The sequence below is a fragment of the Myodes glareolus genome, chromosome 18 (genome assembly GCF_982192425.1).
Source record: "Myodes glareolus chromosome 18, mMyoGla1.1, whole genome shotgun sequence".
Lineage (NCBI taxonomy): Eukaryota > Metazoa > Chordata > Mammalia > Rodentia > Cricetidae > Myodes > Myodes glareolus.
In genome coordinates, this window is record NC_142043.1 from 48,546,362 (window position 1) to 48,563,199 (window position 16,838).

Genomic DNA, 16,838 nt, shown 5'->3' on the forward strand with positions numbered 1-16,838 from the left:
CGGGGCGAGAGCCTGGTCTACACGGGGTCAGAGCCTGGTCTACACAGGGCGAGAGCCTGGTCTACACGGGGTGAGAGTCTGGTCTACACAGGGCGAGAGCCTGGTCTACACGGGGTCAGAGCCTGGTCTACACGGGGTCAGAGCCTGGTCTACACGGGGTCAGAGCCTGGTCTACAGGGGGCGAGAGCCTGGTCTACAGGGGGCGAGAGCCTGGTCTACACGGGGCGAGAGCCTGGTCTACACGGGGCCAGAGCCTGGTCTACACGGGGCGAGAGCCTGGTCTACACGGGGTCAGAGCCTGGTCGACACGGGGCAAGAGCCTGGTCTACACGGGGTCAGAGTCTGGTCTACAGGGAATGAGAGCCTGGTCTACACGGGGTCAGAGCCTGGTCGACACGGGGTGAGAGCCTGGTCTACACAGGGTCAGAGCCTGGTCTACACAGGGTCAGAGCCTGGTCTACACAGGGCGAGAGCCTGGTCTACACGGGGTCAGAGTCTGGTCTACAGGGAATGAGAGCCTGGTCTACACAGGGTCAGAGCCTGGTCTACACGGGGTGAGAGCCTGGTCTACACGGGGCGAGAGCCTGGTCTACACGGGGCGAGAGTCTGGTCTACACGGGGCGAGAGTCTGGTCTACACGGGGCGAGAGCCTGGTCTACACAGGGTCAGAGCCTGGTCTACACGGGGTCAGAGCCTGGTCTACACGGGGTGAGAGCCTGGTCTACACGGGGTCATAGTCTGGTCTACAGGGAATGAGAGCCTGGTCTACACAGGGTCAGAGCCTGGTCTACACGGGGTCAGAGCCTGGTCTACACAGGGTCAGAGCCTGGTCTACACGGGGTCAGAGCCTGGTCTACACGGGGCGAGAGCCTGGTCTACACGGGGTCAGAGCCTGGTCTACACAGGGCGAGAGCCTGGTCTACACGGGGTGAGAGTCTGGTCTACACAGGGCGAGAGCCTGGTCTACACGGGGTCAGAGCCTGGTCTACACGGGGTCAGAGCCTGGTCTACACGGGGTCATAGCCTGGTCTACACGGGGTCATAGCCTGGTCTACACGGGGTCAGAGTCTGGTCTACACTGGGTCAGAGCCTGGTCTACACGGGGTGAGAGTCTGTTCTACACGGGGCGAGAGCCTGGTCTACACGGGGTCAGAGCCTGGTCTACACGGGGCGAGAGCCTGGTCTACACAGGGTCAGAGCCTGGTCTACACGGGGTCAGAGCCTGGTCTACACGGGGTCAGAGCCTGGTCTACACGGGGTCAGAGCCTGGTCTGCACAAACTCTTGCTGCTCTCCGTTTACCTACTCAGTTCTAACCACACCAGTCTCTCTCTTTCTCAAAATTGCCACAGATGCCATCCCAGTCTACTTTTCTTCCCAGCGCCTGCCGTTTCCTGGTATCACAGACCATTTATATCGTCACCATCTCCATTTCGCCATCTGCCTCCCTGTCCAAGCCCCATGCATACGGACGCGGACTATACTCTACTGCCGGGCCCAGAACAGAGCCTAACATGCAGTTGCTGCTTCGTGGAGATTTGAGGGACAAGGGCAGAAGAAGCCAATGAGTGACAGGAGAAGAACCGCCTGGGGTATCTTACTGTTCTCGGTCTGTCCGTAAACTGAAAAGATTGTTTAGCTCCAGAAAAACCATGTTGCTAAGAGATTCCAAGTGGGCAGGTGGCCATGGTGCACACCTTTAATCCCAGCACTCGGGAGGCAGAGGCAAATGGATCTCTGTAAGTTCAAGGTCAGCCTGATCTATAGAGCTAGTTCCAGGGTAGCCAGGACAACACAGAGAAGCCCTGTCTCAAAAAACCAAAACACCAAATTAATATAAAGATTCAGGGTATGTGAGCCTCGGAAGCTTACTAGCCTGTGGCATTCATGAATATCCCCTCTTCAGGTAACAGGCAAAGTGGCTTGTGAGGCAGAAATGACAGCATCCAAAGCAAACAGTAAAAGCATGGACCGGCAAGAGAGCTGAGCTCAGCGGGTGCAGGCACTTGCCGCAAAGTCTAACGACCTGAGTCTATGATCCTCGGAATCTATAGGGTGGAAGGAGGGAGAACCAACACCCACAAGTTGTCCTCTAACCTCCAAAATAAATAAAAGTTTTTTTTTTTTTAAAAAAAAAAAGTTTAAAGAAAAACACCAAAGGCAGTTAGCAAAGGTCCTCATTCCCGGCAGAGGCTCCAGAGAGTCCTAGCAGTGAGGCAGCCACAGAGAAGGTCACAGAGAATTCCACTGCTCAGCGGTTTCCCTCAGCTGGGCACAGAGCAGTGGCAGAATCCGGAGCTGGAGAAGTCAGGACAGAAAACAGTGAAGCATAATGCCAGAGTTCAAACCCTGAAAAGGGCCTGCTAGGGGAAGCCCTGAAGGCCCACAGAGCCCAAGCGTCCAGAGGGAGGCTCAGGCATAGCCTGGGGGCTTCTGCTGGTTCACAGCATGAGGTCTGTTCCTATTCTCACCTGCACTGAGAACACATTCATGCATGCATGCACACACACATGGCCACATGCATGTGCGCATGCACACACATGCCTGTGTGCACACACATGCACACTCACACACACACGGTTTAACCAAGTCTTGCAGCTCCAGAACTAACTTCTACCGACTGCCGTCTCTTCTCGCCCAAGGCTCTAACACTCACTGCATTTGCAGAGTGTCCATGGGAGCTCTGCACCCTACGGAGCAGATGACAACTGTCCCAACCTACCTGTGCCATCAGGCATCCCATAGACATAGGTGGGGAGCATCTTCACCGTAGCCAGAGCGTGAGTCTTTTTCTTCAGCCCGTACTCTAGTTCAGTCCGCATCTTGTCCCTCACACCTATGAGCTGCTCTCGGCTCAGCTGGAACAAGGCCAGCACCTTGTCAATCTGCTTACGCTGGGCCTGCACCCGACAGGCTACCGCGGTCACCATAGCGGCCCCCTTGGTGCTGCCGCTCTCTGACAGGAGGAAACGGACATCGCAGTTTGGGACCAGCCTCCTCACCACCTTGTGCAGGCGTTTGGGGTACCTGAAGGTAGAGGTGACAGTCGGATATTGAACAGTCAGAAGATCTGGGTGTGGCCAGTGGGAACTGACACAGGGCTAGCGAGCAACAGGTCCGAGAGACCCTACTTGCTCTGGAAGCTAAGAGAAGAGCTGATGTTTCAACACAGAGGGCATGTACACGAACAGTGGGTGATAGATGTCACCTCTGACCGAAGAGGAAGGATTTGCTTGCTCAGCCCTTTCTAGGGTGGACTCTCCTGGCTTCCCATTAGCTAGGGGGTCTTTGGCTCTGGATCCTCCCAGGAAATTTTCATTTCCCCACATCTTCCTAGCAGGACCTGGCAACCTCTGCCGTCACAGATTTTCCTCATTGGTAACTAGGTTTTTCTGTCTTTCCAGTCTCACCACGCAGTAGGTAAATAGTGGAGAGAAAGACGGCTTGATAGATGACAGAAGGAAAGGCGGCTAGGAGATAGGAAGAGAAAGAAACAGACAGATAGGCAGGCGGGCAGATAGGCATATAGACACAGAGATGAATGATGGACACACCGATGGATGTATACATGAACGGACAGATAGATGACTGACTTTTCTAGTTAGACAATTGCTTTAACAGACTTTCTTTTTTAAGGTGGGTCTTGCTGTATAGCTCAGGCTGGCCTCAAGCGGTCTTGCCATATAGCTCAGGCTGGCCTCAAGCTTGCTCTCTTCCTGCCTCCTAACAGAGGAGTTCTCCGTTGCTCTGCCCTAGAGAACCCGCTACTGGGTCACCCCTCTGAATTCTAGGATTACTGCCATGCGCACCACATTCAGCTCACGGCCCATCTCTTTCCGAGTGAACCCCCAAAGCACCCGGCCAGCAGTGTAAATGCAGGCTCTCCTCCATCTGCCCCTTGAAATCTCAGAACTATTAAGAAACCGTTGGTTCTAGCCGCCCAGCTATGCAACATGGACCTGAGAGAGCACCGGGGCTCAGCAACAGCAGAGACTCCGTAGTGCGCTACAGCCTGGTGAGCAGTACTTACTGGGGGTGTGTTTTGTAGAGGGTTCCATCCATGCCCACCGTGGTGCGGAGCCGGGCCAGCTTCTTATTCTCTCGGAGGCGTGTCAAGATGGCAGCCAGAGCAGCAGCACAGAGATTGGCCGAGCGGAAAGAGACGATGGTGCACACTTGCTGGACGGCAATGCAGTCCGACTCCGAGGGGTCCAGGCCCAGGTTCACCAGGATCTCTCTCGTATTGGCCAGGCCTTCTTTATACCTAGCCAGGGGGCAGGAAGAGAGGCCCGCACCTCTCCATGCTGTGGCCATCCTCCTGGGATGTGTGCTCTCGGGGATGTGTGCGCTATCTCATAATAACACAGTCTGGCCAATAATATCAGCGCTGAGAACAGCTGCTACTGTTTGCTAAGCACGTGGCTCTAATTCCCCAAGAGATCCGTGACTGTAAAAACATTTCTAGTCACTATTTAAGGGAGGAAGAAGGCAGGAAAAAAAAACATGGGAAGGGGGAAGCATCCTAATAGCGCAGCCCCTGGCTAATGAAACCCACAAGAGCGTGATACAGAGCCACGCAGAAATGTCTAATTTGTCTGAAACCATGCCTAGCACTGAAACTCCCTGTGAAGGAGGAAGGTCTGGGTCCTACTGCTACTCTGTCATCCGAGCACATGATGCTGTGGCCACCAACCCCAGCCCCCCACAAAGGCAAGGCAGGAGGAGCGCCCCAGGAACACCCCAACAACTTACTTCTCCATGGCGGCCACGTGCTGGGTTTCGATCTTGCCCTTTGTATGGAGAGCGGAGGATTTTGCACCCCCAAACAGCAGACCAACTTTGGCCATCTTTAGTAGGATGAGCCGGACCAGCTCCCCCATGTACAGGCCACTGACCATCTTCTCGAACCTGCAATGGGATGAGCGGGTCGGCGGAAGTGGCACCTCAGGCTAAGCGGCATTGGTTCCCAAAGGCCAACACATGGAGTAGCCCTGGCCGTGGGGAGCCGTTCCTACTTTGGCCATGAGGAACCACCATGTCGCAGACTTCTGCTACTTTCTAAGTTCATTTGGCCATGGAATGACAAACCAGAGCAGAGACTCTGAGGCTTCCAACTCCCACATTGAGTTTTTCCTTCAGAGAGCCTGGTGCTGAGATTGCAATCTGGAGTGTCCGTTTTTTGTCGAAGGCTTGGTCCTCAGCCTAAATGGCACTGTCGGGACTTGACTTGAAGAGGTGGGCTTCATAAAACTTCACTCAACGTTAGGGGCATTCCTTGAAAGGGATCTCTCTCTCTCTCTCTCTCTCTCTCTCTCTCTCTCTCTCTCTCTCTCTCTCTCTCTCCCTGTCTGTCACACCCAGCTCTGAGGGAAATTTCCCTGTGTATGGTTTCCTCCACCACATACTTCTACCCTAGCTAATGCTGCCTGGCCCTAAGCAAAGCAATGGGACCAACTGGTCATCGACTAGAAGCTCCGAAACTGTGAGCCAGGCAAACCTTCACAAACTGACTAACTCAGGCATTAGTTACAGTAACATAGAGCTGCCTGACAGGAAACTTGGAGGGCTCCAGAGAAGGTCAACCACGACCTGAATGGAAGACCCCAGAAGGCAGCCCTCATCTCTACTCTGAGTCTCTATACAAATAACTGCAAATTGTTTCCTCTATCATTCCAGTCTTCAAATGCAGTAAGATACAAAATCCAGGACTATCTATTTCATAACCAGCCTTACAGACTGCGATATAAAAACTCACTGGGGCTGGTGAGATGGCTCAGTGGTTAAGAGCATTTGCTGCTCTTCCGGAAGACCCAAGTTCAGTTCTCATCACCCACATCAGACAGCTCACAACCTTCTGTAACTCCAGCTCTGGGGGAGGGGGCCCAATACCATCTTCCGGCCTCTGTGGGCGCCTGCATTCACATCTGCACAAGTATATGTGCACACACACGTGTGTGCACCCATGTGCACATACACACACAGATAAAAACTAAATAATTTTTAGATAATCATCTTAGAGCAGTGAAGAAACAGAGGGCAAACAAGTGAAATTCAGGTTTGATTTAAGGGAATGGAATTGCTTTTATGTGAGGCAGAGGTAAATGAAAAGGAGAGTCTAATGAACACTACAGCCTTGGCTTGTCACAGCTCATACTTACAGGAAATCGGTGTGTGCAGGGATCGGCCATAGCCAGGGCAAAGGAATGAGTTACAAAGATGCACAAGGCATTGCATGTAGAAAGGACAGCGAAGCCAGCTGTGTACTGAGCCTCGAGTAAGCCCAGCACATAGCAAAGAGCTGCAGAAGATGCCAGAGTCGCTGTTCTACAAGCCATGGCTGAAGCTCAAAAAGGCTGTGACCGAACAGCAGACACGGTGGCTGCTATGAGATGAGGCCCTTGAGGATGTCGGGTGGCCGGGGAGCCCCCGGGAAGCACACCCAGGAATCCCTGGGCAGGGTCCCGTGCTTTCTGGGCCTGGCTTTCTTCTGGGTCCCTTCGCCTTCATACTCAAAGAGGGCAAAGGTGTCATTTGGTTCACAGCCTTATCAGGAGAGTTTTGGACGCCCATGCATCCTGCAGAGCTGCGGCCTGCATGAGAGCTGCGATTCCGACCTAGGGGACAGACTCGCTGCGGGAGCTGGATAGCCATAGCTAGACACCTTCCCTGGAACAGAGAGGGCCTGAGTGGGCAGGGACTGCCCGGTGCTGACGCCCGGATGAACAAGAGGGCACTCACAGTTGCTTCCCAGGGTTGAGCGAGCCCAGGTCCAACTCTCTGTCAAACTCGGTGCGAATGTCCTCCAAAGCCCCATCGTCCCCGAAGGCCCCCCACTCCGTGTTGATGCACATCCTCCCTTCGTCACCTTCCACGAGTTCGATGTTGCTCATGTCCTCCATGTAACACGCATTAGTGCCTGTTCCTGGAAATCGGATCAAAGAAAACACGCAAAGAGAAAAGGGTTCCGGGTTGGATGAGCTGGGGAGAACTTAACCACCCTGAGTACTGAAAGACGAACGCAGAACGCTTTCGCTCTGCCCCCCCTGGCTCTGGAGGTGCAAACCCCTCTGGCAAGCCTGAACTCGTGGGGAGTGAGGTCCATGGGCGAGGCCCACAGGTGGAGCCCACACGTCTCAGGTCACCATGGAGTCAGTTATGAGTGGAGGCTATTGTGAAGCCATCCCTGTGAATATGTACCAATGCTTTAAAAATATATATATACCAGGGAAGAGAGAGGAAGTCATCCTCATAAATGAAAAAACATAAATCCTCATCATCAGAGTACTTCCTTACGCTTTCCCTAAGTCACCTCAGGACAGGTGTAGTTGTATCCTTGTTATTGGAATTAGCCTTTCAGTCGCAGTCATTTGAGGCAGGAGCTCACTCTTAAACCCAGGCTAGCCTGAAACTCACTAAGTAGCTCAGGCTGGCATTAAAGTCACAGAAATATTCCTGCCTCTGGTTCATGAGGGCTGAATTACAGATGGGAACATGTTCAGCTCCAACTGAGCTTCTTGGCAGCACAGGAGAGTACAGGGGCGTCACTGTGAGCCAGCCCCAGCCCCGAGCACAGGCCCACCCCACCATAGCGTGAAGAGACAAGAGCAGAATGGAGGGGGCAGGGGGTGGAGATGCGGGGAGGGAGAATGGATGGACAGAGGGAAGACAGATAGAAGGGATGGAGGTGAATGGAGGGTGGATGGAGGATGAAGGAGGGAGGGAGAATGGATGGAGAGAGGGAAGATGGAAAGAGGGACATAGGGAGGGAGGATAAAGGAGAAAGGATGGATGGACACAGGGAAGATGGATGAAGAGAGGGAAGATGAATGAAGGGAGAATGACTAGAGAGAAGATGGATGGATGAGGGGGATGGATGGAGAGAGGGACAGAGAGGGAAAGGAATGATGGGTAGAGGGAGGATGGATAGATAGAGGGAGGATGGATTGAGGGGGGGAAGAGATGGAAGAAAGGAGGATGGATGGAGAAGGGTAGGATGGAGGGAGGGGGAGTGATGATGGGTGGAGGGAGTATGGATGGATGGATGGATGGATGGGTGGATGGGTGGATGGATGGATGGATGGGTGGATGGGTGGATGGATGGATGGATGGATGAATGGGTGGGTAGGTGGGTGGATGGATGGATGGATGGATGGATGGATGAATGGGTTGGTGGATGGATGGATGGATGGATGGATGGATGGGTTGGTGGATGGATGGATGGATGGTTGGATGGATGGATGGATGGATGGGTTGGTGGATGGATGGATGGATGGTTGGATGGATGGATGGATGGATGAATGGGTGGGTGGGTGGATGGATGGATGGGTGGATGGATGAATAGGTGGGTGGATGGATGGATGGGTGGGTGGGTGAATGGGTGGATGGGTGGATGGGTTGGTGGATGGATGGATGGATGGGTTGGTGGATGGATGGATGAATGGGTGGGTGGGTGGATGGATGGATGGATGGGTGGATGGATGAATAGGTGGGTGGATGGATGGATGGGTGGGTGGGTGAATGGGTGGATGGGTAGATGGGTTGGTGGATGGGTGGATGGGTTGGTGGATGGATGGATGAATGGGTAGGTGGGTGGGTGGGTGGGTGGGTGGGCGGGTGGGTGGGTGGGCGGGCGGATGGATGGATGGGTGAATGGGTTGGTGGATGGATGGATGGATGGATGGATGGATGGATGGATGGGTGGATGGGTTGGTGGATGGATGGATGGATGGATGGATGGGTGGATGGATAGGTGGTTGGATGGGTGAATGGTTGGATGGGTGAATGGTTGGATGGATGAATGGATGGATGGATGGGTGGGTGGATGGGTGGATGGGTGGGTGGGTGGATGAATGGATGGATGGTTGGATGGATAGATGGATGAATGGATGGATGGATAGGTGGGTGGATGGGTGGATGGATGGGTGGATGAACAGAGTAAGGATGGACAGAGATGGTAGGTTTCCTATCTCTCTATGTTGTGTCTTCTGAGAAGTGGCAACACCCTTCATATTGATTTAGATCTTACTCAAACTCAGTCCCAAGCTAGTTCCCTCTCCCACCTCCAAAACACCAAGTCCACTGAGTTACCAATGATAACACCGACTTCACAGGCTGGATCGTCATAAGCACAAGTCATCATGGTCCCCACAGTGTCGTTAACCAAGGACAGGATGTCCACGTCTAGGTCCTGGTGAACACAAGGCCTCAAGGGTGTCAGCAGTAGGAAGTTTACTCTCCCCCGCCCACCTCACCAGAGCAGTGACCATCATTAGCCACAGCCTACAAGAAACAGCTTTTGTCAATGTTCCGGGTTTAGTGGAGGAGCGGGGAGCTTGTGTTCCGACATTGAGCAGAATGACTTCCATAACAGAGGACTACGGGGACAGCCCCTGGTATCTACCCCTGGAGGACACAATGGCAAGCGTATCTGTCCTGGGGAAAATGGTATTTCTAAGAGAAAATACACCAGCCCTGGCCTACAGGGCCCTGCCAGCCAGCAAGCATGGCCTTGACCAAAACCCATCTTTCCTGCATGGGCTTCCTATTCTGTCCGGTCAACTCCAGGCCTTACACCAAGGTTCCCTCCGGTCTGTTGGGCTGTCTTAAAGTGAGAAGGGACTGGAAGGTGGTACATCAAAATGTTCTTCTGGGGCCGGGAGATCATAATTCCGAGTGGCACATCTGCCACCATTCTAGGGGCTCGTTCACCAACTCAGTCAATAGCAGTAAGAATAATTCCTCTTCACACCAGGCGACATGGACTTGAGGCTCTAAGTGTTTTATTTGGGAAATGTGTAAGTGCTTACTTTTGACGCCATGTAAATAATTGTAAATATTGTCAAAATGTTGGAGTAGGGAACAAAATAGAGAGCTGGGCCAGAAAGAGTATTCTTTGGGCTCCTCGGTATTTGTGTGTTTTGTTGGTGGGTGGGTGGGCGGGAGAACTAGGAACTGTCCCTAAGGCCTGCGCTTTGCCACCACAGCCCAGCTCTGAAAGGAGGGAAGGTGGGGTTCAAACACAGTGAAACCCAAAGTCCTCCTGAAGGGCTGCGGTAACTGGGGACCCAGGAAATAAAAGGCCATCTCCCCATGGTTCTCCAGAGGCCTCCCTAACTGTGCCCACCCTCACTGCAATGAGGGTGGGGGCAGCCCCACCCCCACCCATTTCTCCTTCCAGGCAGGTGCAGTACAAGGGCCCCAAGCCCAAGAGTCAAGGACCGGAAGGCTCCACGCCCGAGTGAGTCCCTCACCTCGTGCTCTTTCATGGCGTTGGCAAGGCAGCTCACCACGTCTGTGTCCTGAACTCCCCGGGCCTTGAACTTTTTGGTCCATGAAAGTAGGAAGCCCTGTGAGGATGTTTCAGGTTAATGTAAGGCAGCGTTTACGCTGGCGTCTCTTCTCTAAGCTCTGATTCTTTGGGGTTTCGTTTTGTTTCTAATTGACGCATAATAATTGCACGGATTTATGGGGGTATAGAAGGGGCCTTCAGTACACAATTCCATCAGGGCAATCTGTATAACCACTACAAACGGTTACGTGCTTTTTTTGTGTGTATGTGCGTGGTGGTGGTGGTGGTGGTAGTGAGATTTATCTAGATTTCCAACCCCCTCAGTTATGGACAAAGAAATAGACAGGAAATAACTCTGGGTCTCCCGTAAGGGCCACAGAACTCAGACCCACCATCAGCCCCAAGGTTGTTTTCTGTGCCGCACTGCCACCATGTGGCCACTGCCACTAACTTCTGCCTTCCTAGGCTCAGGCAACCTCCTGGTTTCACCAAGCAGAGGTGAGATGAATGGCTTCCCCCTTTCAGGTGCCAGGAGGCAGAGGCAGACAGATCTCTGCGACTCTGAGGCCAGCATCTCCTGGCACCCTAGAGATGTGTGTTTAAGGCTCACTGCAGACCCGCTGACTTCAGGGCCCAGCAAGGCCTCCTGAGAACCACCTAAGCATTCTGCCTGCGTGCTGTGTGCACAGAATCAAGGCCCCACATCACCCGGGTCTCTCTCACATACATTAGCAAAAAGCAGAGGGAAAGACCGACAGACCAGAATTTCATGCTGCTTCCTTGCACGTGTCCACATGCCCCAACCCTTCTGTCTTACCTCATCCAGCTTAGTCTGTCTGCAGGGGAAAGAGAAAGTGAAGCCCAGGGGCAACTTCTTATGCGTCAGCTCTCTGGTTCTCATGAAATCTGCCAGGCAGTCAGCTACATAGCCAAAGAGCTGCAGGAGAGAAACAGACACAAGGCTCAGGGCAAAGTCTCTGGCGGCACCGCCTCTGGCCGTCCGTACCCAGGCCCGTCCCTCCTGCTGGTACCTCCGTGCCATTCCCGCGGATGATTTCATTAGGCGTTGGGTAGAACTGACTCTCCATTTGGACATTTTGCTTCCCCTCTTGAGAGACTTGCACCTTCAAGACCCGAAACTTGGATCCTCCAAGATCCAGGGAAAGGAACTCCCCGTTTTCTATAAAACCGAAATAGCCACCGTTCAGTAAAGTCACCATTCTCCTGTGACCCAAGCTGGCCATACAGCACGTGCTGTCCAACCTCACAACCCCTACGGATTAGTCGCTTGAGGGTTGGGGAGTGGGGGCTTCAGTCCGCATCATGCCATAGCGGGCAGAGCCGGGGTGTGAGCCCAACCCTGCTCCGCTTGACCACGCGGGAGAGAATGAGTGAGTTCGCTGGGAAGAGGCCATGTGACCCCACTTTGTGGTGGGGTCTGAGGGAAGGGCCTTGAGAGCAGAGCCCATGCTTGCAGGCTGCATCTGGGAAGAAAGCTGTGGCGTCAACCACACGGGAAACTCAGATAAAGGCATGAGGAAGAGAGGGGTGCAATAAAGAGAGGCCAGCCTCACACAAGCCCCAGTACTCAAAGGGAAACACTCCAGCAGGGGAGGGCAGCAGGAACCAGATAATAGACACTAGGGTACAAAAGATACTTAATTGGGGGGGGCACAATCTCTCCAATGGGAGTAGACGCCAGCAGTCAGCCTGGCCCGAGAGGGATGCTTCAAGGGAAGATACAGAGCAACACATGTTTTGGGTGAGGCACCCCACCCTGATGACACCTACACAGGACCCTTGACGGTGCCTTTGGTGTCAGCCACATGTATGGGAAGTTTACCTCCTAACATACGAAGTGCTTATAAAGAACTATCGATGCCTGCAGAGGGGTTTCATGTGCCAGGTGGGCACACCAGAGAGAAAGTCCATGCCTGCAAGCCCAAATAGCAGTGTTTAATGTCACACAATGGTATCCCCAGCTACCTGCACATCAAGGGTCAGCTGGACAATCTCTCCCTCCTAGAGAACCCTGAGATCTAATGCAGAAGAACATCTCCAGCAGACAGCAAAAGCAGAAGGCACAGCGGGGAAGCTCACAGGCCCAGTCCGCCCAAGCTGAGCGCACACAGGTCCCTGCTTTAGGGTTTCCATGAAATCCGGTGTGCCTCCTTCTCAGGCCCCATGTCCCTGCACAACAAACATGTCCGGACTATGCTCCAGACAGTTCTCGATTCTGGCATTCCAAGAGTTAAGGGCGGAGGCTTAGCTGGCACGAACAGTGCTGTGCAAATTGGCACACACGCATGTCTCTGGGAACCTAGCTTGCAAGCAACTGTGACTGCAGGGGCCTGCGACTCTGCATTTCTGAACACGCCTCCAGCTAGCTAAGACGTCAATCATTTACAGACCCAGGCAGCCGCACTGTCTCAGTGGAAACAGCTAGAGATTATCTCCTTCGATTAGCGTTGAAAGGAGCCCCAGGGAACAGTTTAAGGTCTCTTACTGGGCCCAGGAATCCAGGCACAAAATCCTTCCACTTATCAAGCCCATCCCAGAAAGAGGCTCTCTCGCTGGGTGTGTCCTACTGGAGAGCACCTAACTCCAGGTGCCAGGTGCCCAGAGGCCAAGATGATGGGGTGTGAGCCCCCTGGGGAGCTTATCAGAAGTACTGTGCTAGGTGGGAAGAAGGCTCTGCTGAGGAAAAGCTAGCACAGGAGAGGTTTGAGCCAGGCCAGATCCCCGCGGAGCTAAGACACAGTGAAGTGTGAAGAGATAGCCAGGCGTGGAGGAGCACGGTTGCAGCGACAGGGGTGGGGCGGGGGATTAGTGTGAGAGGACAGGTCGAAGGGAGCTGTGGGAGAGGGATGGGGGCCTGGGGTGTAGGGGGCAGTGAGTGACAGAAAGTGACAATGAGCCACAGAGAGAGTTTAAAGAAGAGAAGGCCAAACCTGACTGAGAATTTGGGGAAGAGGCCTCCCGTCAGGGTGGGGTGGCCCCTGCTGCAGAGATGAGAGGTGGCAAGCTGAGAACTGGTTAGTGTCGGTTCCTCCCTCTGCCCAGCATTACACCCTTATCGCTGCACAAACACCTTGCTTCCGGTGACTCAAGATGTCATTTCTGGGAAACCATGTGGCATGATCCCTTCCATGTGGTGTGACTCTAACCCCAGAGGAATGATTTCCTGGACCCTGGGGGAGGGAGGCCCAGCTCAGGCAGAGCAGGAGAATGCACGCACGTGCGCACACACACACACACACACACACACACACACACCTGTACTACACACGTGTACACCTGTACCGCAAACATGCACAAAAGAAAATAGCCTCCAAGACAAGGAGGTCCTTAGAAATGGGGCTCCCTCCCAATGTCACTGCCAGGGCCTGTGACTCAGCTCCTTTCCCATTTCCCATACAGTGTCTCCTAAGAGCACCCAGTGGCCAAATACATAGATTTCTGGAGACCCATATTCCCCAGAAAAGGCTTGGGAACCGTGTCTATGAATTGCTCAGTTGCATAAGAGTCTTACGCCTTGGCAAGTATGGATCCGGGATCCTGCAGCCCCACAGCCTGTCAACCTAGTCTCAGTGAGCACATCAGGGCTTTAAGGCTTACCCTGAACCCCAACAAAGGGTGGAGGCAGAGGCCAAGGAGAGAGCCTGCTTAGTGGGATCAAAGGATCACACCTTTACAGTCCTGAAGGGATGTGTCCCTTGCACTTCCTGGGTGGCTGGCGAGGAAGCATGGCCACAAAGCACTCACTCTTAGGGCATTTGTTCCTAAGGGGCTGGGAGGCCAGTGAGGCTCAGTGGGTCACTCTTCCGGCAGCTTCAGAGCAAGGAGAACTACAGAGAACAGGTAGGCCCAGGAGGCTTACAGGCAACAGAATATATTTCTGAAACAGAAGCCACAAGGATTAGGAAAGATTTATTTGTTTAGCTCTGTTAGTAATTGTGGAATTACAAAACCAGTTCACAGAACTACGGAGAACTGGGGACACCATTTAAAGAACTTTTTTCAGCTTGTGTGTGTGTGTGTGTGTGTGTGTGTGTGTGTGTGTGTACGCAGATGCATGCGTGCCACAGAACATGTGTAGAGGGGTCAGAGGGCAACCTCCAGTCTTGGTCCCTCCTTTCACCGTGTCTGGGGCAGGGTTTCTTGTTGGCTGCTGTGTACACAGGCCAGCTGGCCTAAGCACTTCCTGTAATTCTCCCACCTTCCTGCCGGAGCGGTGAAACTGTAATGCACACTACTGGACCAGGCCTTATGTGGTTTCTAGGGAATCCAAACTCAATTTTGGCAGCAAGTGCTTTACCAACTGAGCCATCGCCCCAGCGCCATTCGAGAAACTTTTAAAACACCCCAACCTACCCAAGTGCTGATCCGTCAGCCTGATCTATAATCGGGTTCTAGGCCAGTCAGGACTACATAGCAAGACCCTGTCACAAACATACAAACGTATACACATATGCATGCTCCATTCACATGATCTCATCGAGCTCAATGGTGAGGCTCCAAACACAAGACCCTGAGAGCCTGGAGGAAGGAGCAATTGCAGGACGGACTTCACCTGAGGTGGCCCTCCTCTACCTCTCTCATCCAGATCTGGCAAAGGGGCACACACTGGCTTATTTCCCCCTGCTGAGATGCCGTCAACCAGGGAAGACTAAACTCAAACCACAGTGTTAGAGACTGAAAACCAAACACCAGCATCTAACCAAAACACACTTCACCCCACTCTCGCTTCGGCCCTTCGTCATCTTTCATGCCCACCAAATCATTTACTGCCCCTGACACTGCCTAGGAACCCTCTCCCCTCCAAGGAGGGTATTTAAGTCGCAGTCGGTGGGCTCTCCTTTGAATTCTAGGCTCCTGTGCACGAGGACGCACTGACGAAACAACAAGTTTTTTTCTGCGGCTCTGTCTGTTGTTGTTCAATTCAATAAACATAAAGACTCAGTTTTCACGGGGAAGCAGATAGTCCCTGGGCTCTTCCCCCGACAACCTACAACTTGGTGCCCTGCTCTAACTATGCCCTGCTGGGGTGCACCACAGCATTTACTAAGGGCATCTGATATATTAGGGACTCGGGGTCCCGGGACCTGAGTGACACGGAATGGCGAGGCACTGTATCACGTAATGAGGAGTCAGTCACCGAGGACAGTGATATGAGGTGTGCACCTCCCAGACAGAAGAGGAGAAAGCTGGAGGTAGAACTTGAGCCTCATCTCCTAACCGTCTGAAGCAGCCCCACAGCCACCAGCCAGCCCAAAGCCACCTTCCCCTGCTCTGCGGCCACACCCGGGCCAGGTCAGGAGGACTTAGCCCTGGCGCTCCTCACCACCCACACACACCCCATGACTCAGGTGTCAGATGACCTTGGGTGACCTGGCAAGGATCATGGGCCCTGCAGCGCTCTCCCCCTAGTGACAGAGGCAGGGCCCAGACTTCAAAGTAGGGTCATGGCTTCTCAAATCATAGGTCCTGCTAGGGCAGTGGTTCTCAACCTGTGGGCCACAGCCCCTTCGAGGGTCGAATGACCTTTTCATAGGAGTTGCCTGAGACCATCAGAAACACAGATATTTACGTTATAATTCCTAACAGTAGGAAAATTACAGTTATGAAGTAGCAATGAAACGGGACCTTCTGTTGCATAGTGTCTTTAAAAAAAAAAAGAAAATTTTATGGTTGGGGGTCACTACAACATGAGGAGTTGTATTAAAGGTTCACAGCATCAGGAAGGTTGAAAACCACTGGTTTAGGTAGCACCCACCTGCAGGAAAGGATGCAACGCCTCCCCCATTGCTGTCTCTTCGGCCTCTCACCTAGCGAGCCAAGCTACTTTGACCTAAGCATTGCCCCCAGAGTCCTGTGAATCCCACCGAAGGTCCCCTAAGAATGCCCCCATAGCTCTAAGGCTCTGAGAACTGACACCCTAAAACTGTGGAAGCCTCTTGCTTCTCAGAGAGACCCTAGTAACAGCAGTCACCCCATGATGTCCTAGAAGGATCATATGACAGAGAGACCCTAGCGTTCGGAAATGGCACTGTTTACTCAAGAAAAAACCAGCACTAACTTTTTCTCTTATGACTGAGGATGGAGAGCTGGATGGGAGCGCATAGGCCCTCCAGGGAGCACTAGGTAGGCTCGGCTTTGGTGGTTGGAAAATAATGTTCCCCTCAAATCTACTTCCTATCCCCTCAGTCATAGGCCTACATTAGGGTGCATGGCAGAAGGAAATGAAGGCTGCAGGTTGCGGGCAGAATTAAAATTGTCCTCTGCTTCCTTTACATTGAGAGATTAAACTGGATTATCTCTGCGGGACTGGTGTAATCATGGGACCTTCAGATGTGGAAGAGGAGGCAGAGGGCTGGCATCTGAGAAAGATCAGAAGACACACTGTTGGCTTTGAGGGTGGAAAGGGCAAGGAATGTGGATGCTTCTAGAAGCTGGAAAGGGCCAGGAAACAGAGTTTTGCCTTAACCATCCCCCAGCATCTCCAAGAGGAACACAGCCCTGCTGACAACTTGAATTTAGCCCAGTGAGAC

General features: G+C 53.1%; 1 protein-coding gene across 2 annotated transcripts in view; it reads right to left on the reverse strand.

Moving 5' to 3' along the window:
• Hkdc1 (hexokinase domain containing 1) overlaps nucleotides 1-16,838 on the reverse strand; it is a 41,738-nt gene that overhangs the window by 18,715 nt on the left and 6,185 nt on the right. The window contains exons 1-9 of one of the 2 annotated variants that reach the window (XM_048451645.3): nucleotides 13,239-13,258; nucleotides 11,319-11,467; nucleotides 11,105-11,224; nucleotides 10,250-10,345; nucleotides 9,087-9,186; nucleotides 6,738-6,921; nucleotides 4,752-4,907; nucleotides 4,030-4,263; nucleotides 2,722-3,026 (exon numbers count right to left, since the gene is read on the reverse strand). In XM_048451645.3, the coding sequence (XP_048307602.3) occupies nucleotides 2,722-3,026; nucleotides 4,030-4,263; nucleotides 4,752-4,907; nucleotides 6,738-6,921; nucleotides 9,087-9,186; nucleotides 10,250-10,345; nucleotides 11,105-11,224; nucleotides 11,319-11,375 (1,252 nt within the window). In that variant the 5' untranslated portion in view covers nucleotides 11,376-11,467; nucleotides 13,239-13,258. Of the gene's footprint in view, nucleotides 1-2,721; nucleotides 3,027-4,029; nucleotides 4,264-4,751; nucleotides 4,908-6,737; nucleotides 6,922-9,086; nucleotides 9,187-10,249; nucleotides 10,346-11,104; nucleotides 11,225-11,318; nucleotides 11,468-13,238; nucleotides 13,259-16,838 lie in introns of those variants that run through there. The other variant, XM_048451644.3, reaches the window with a different exon arrangement.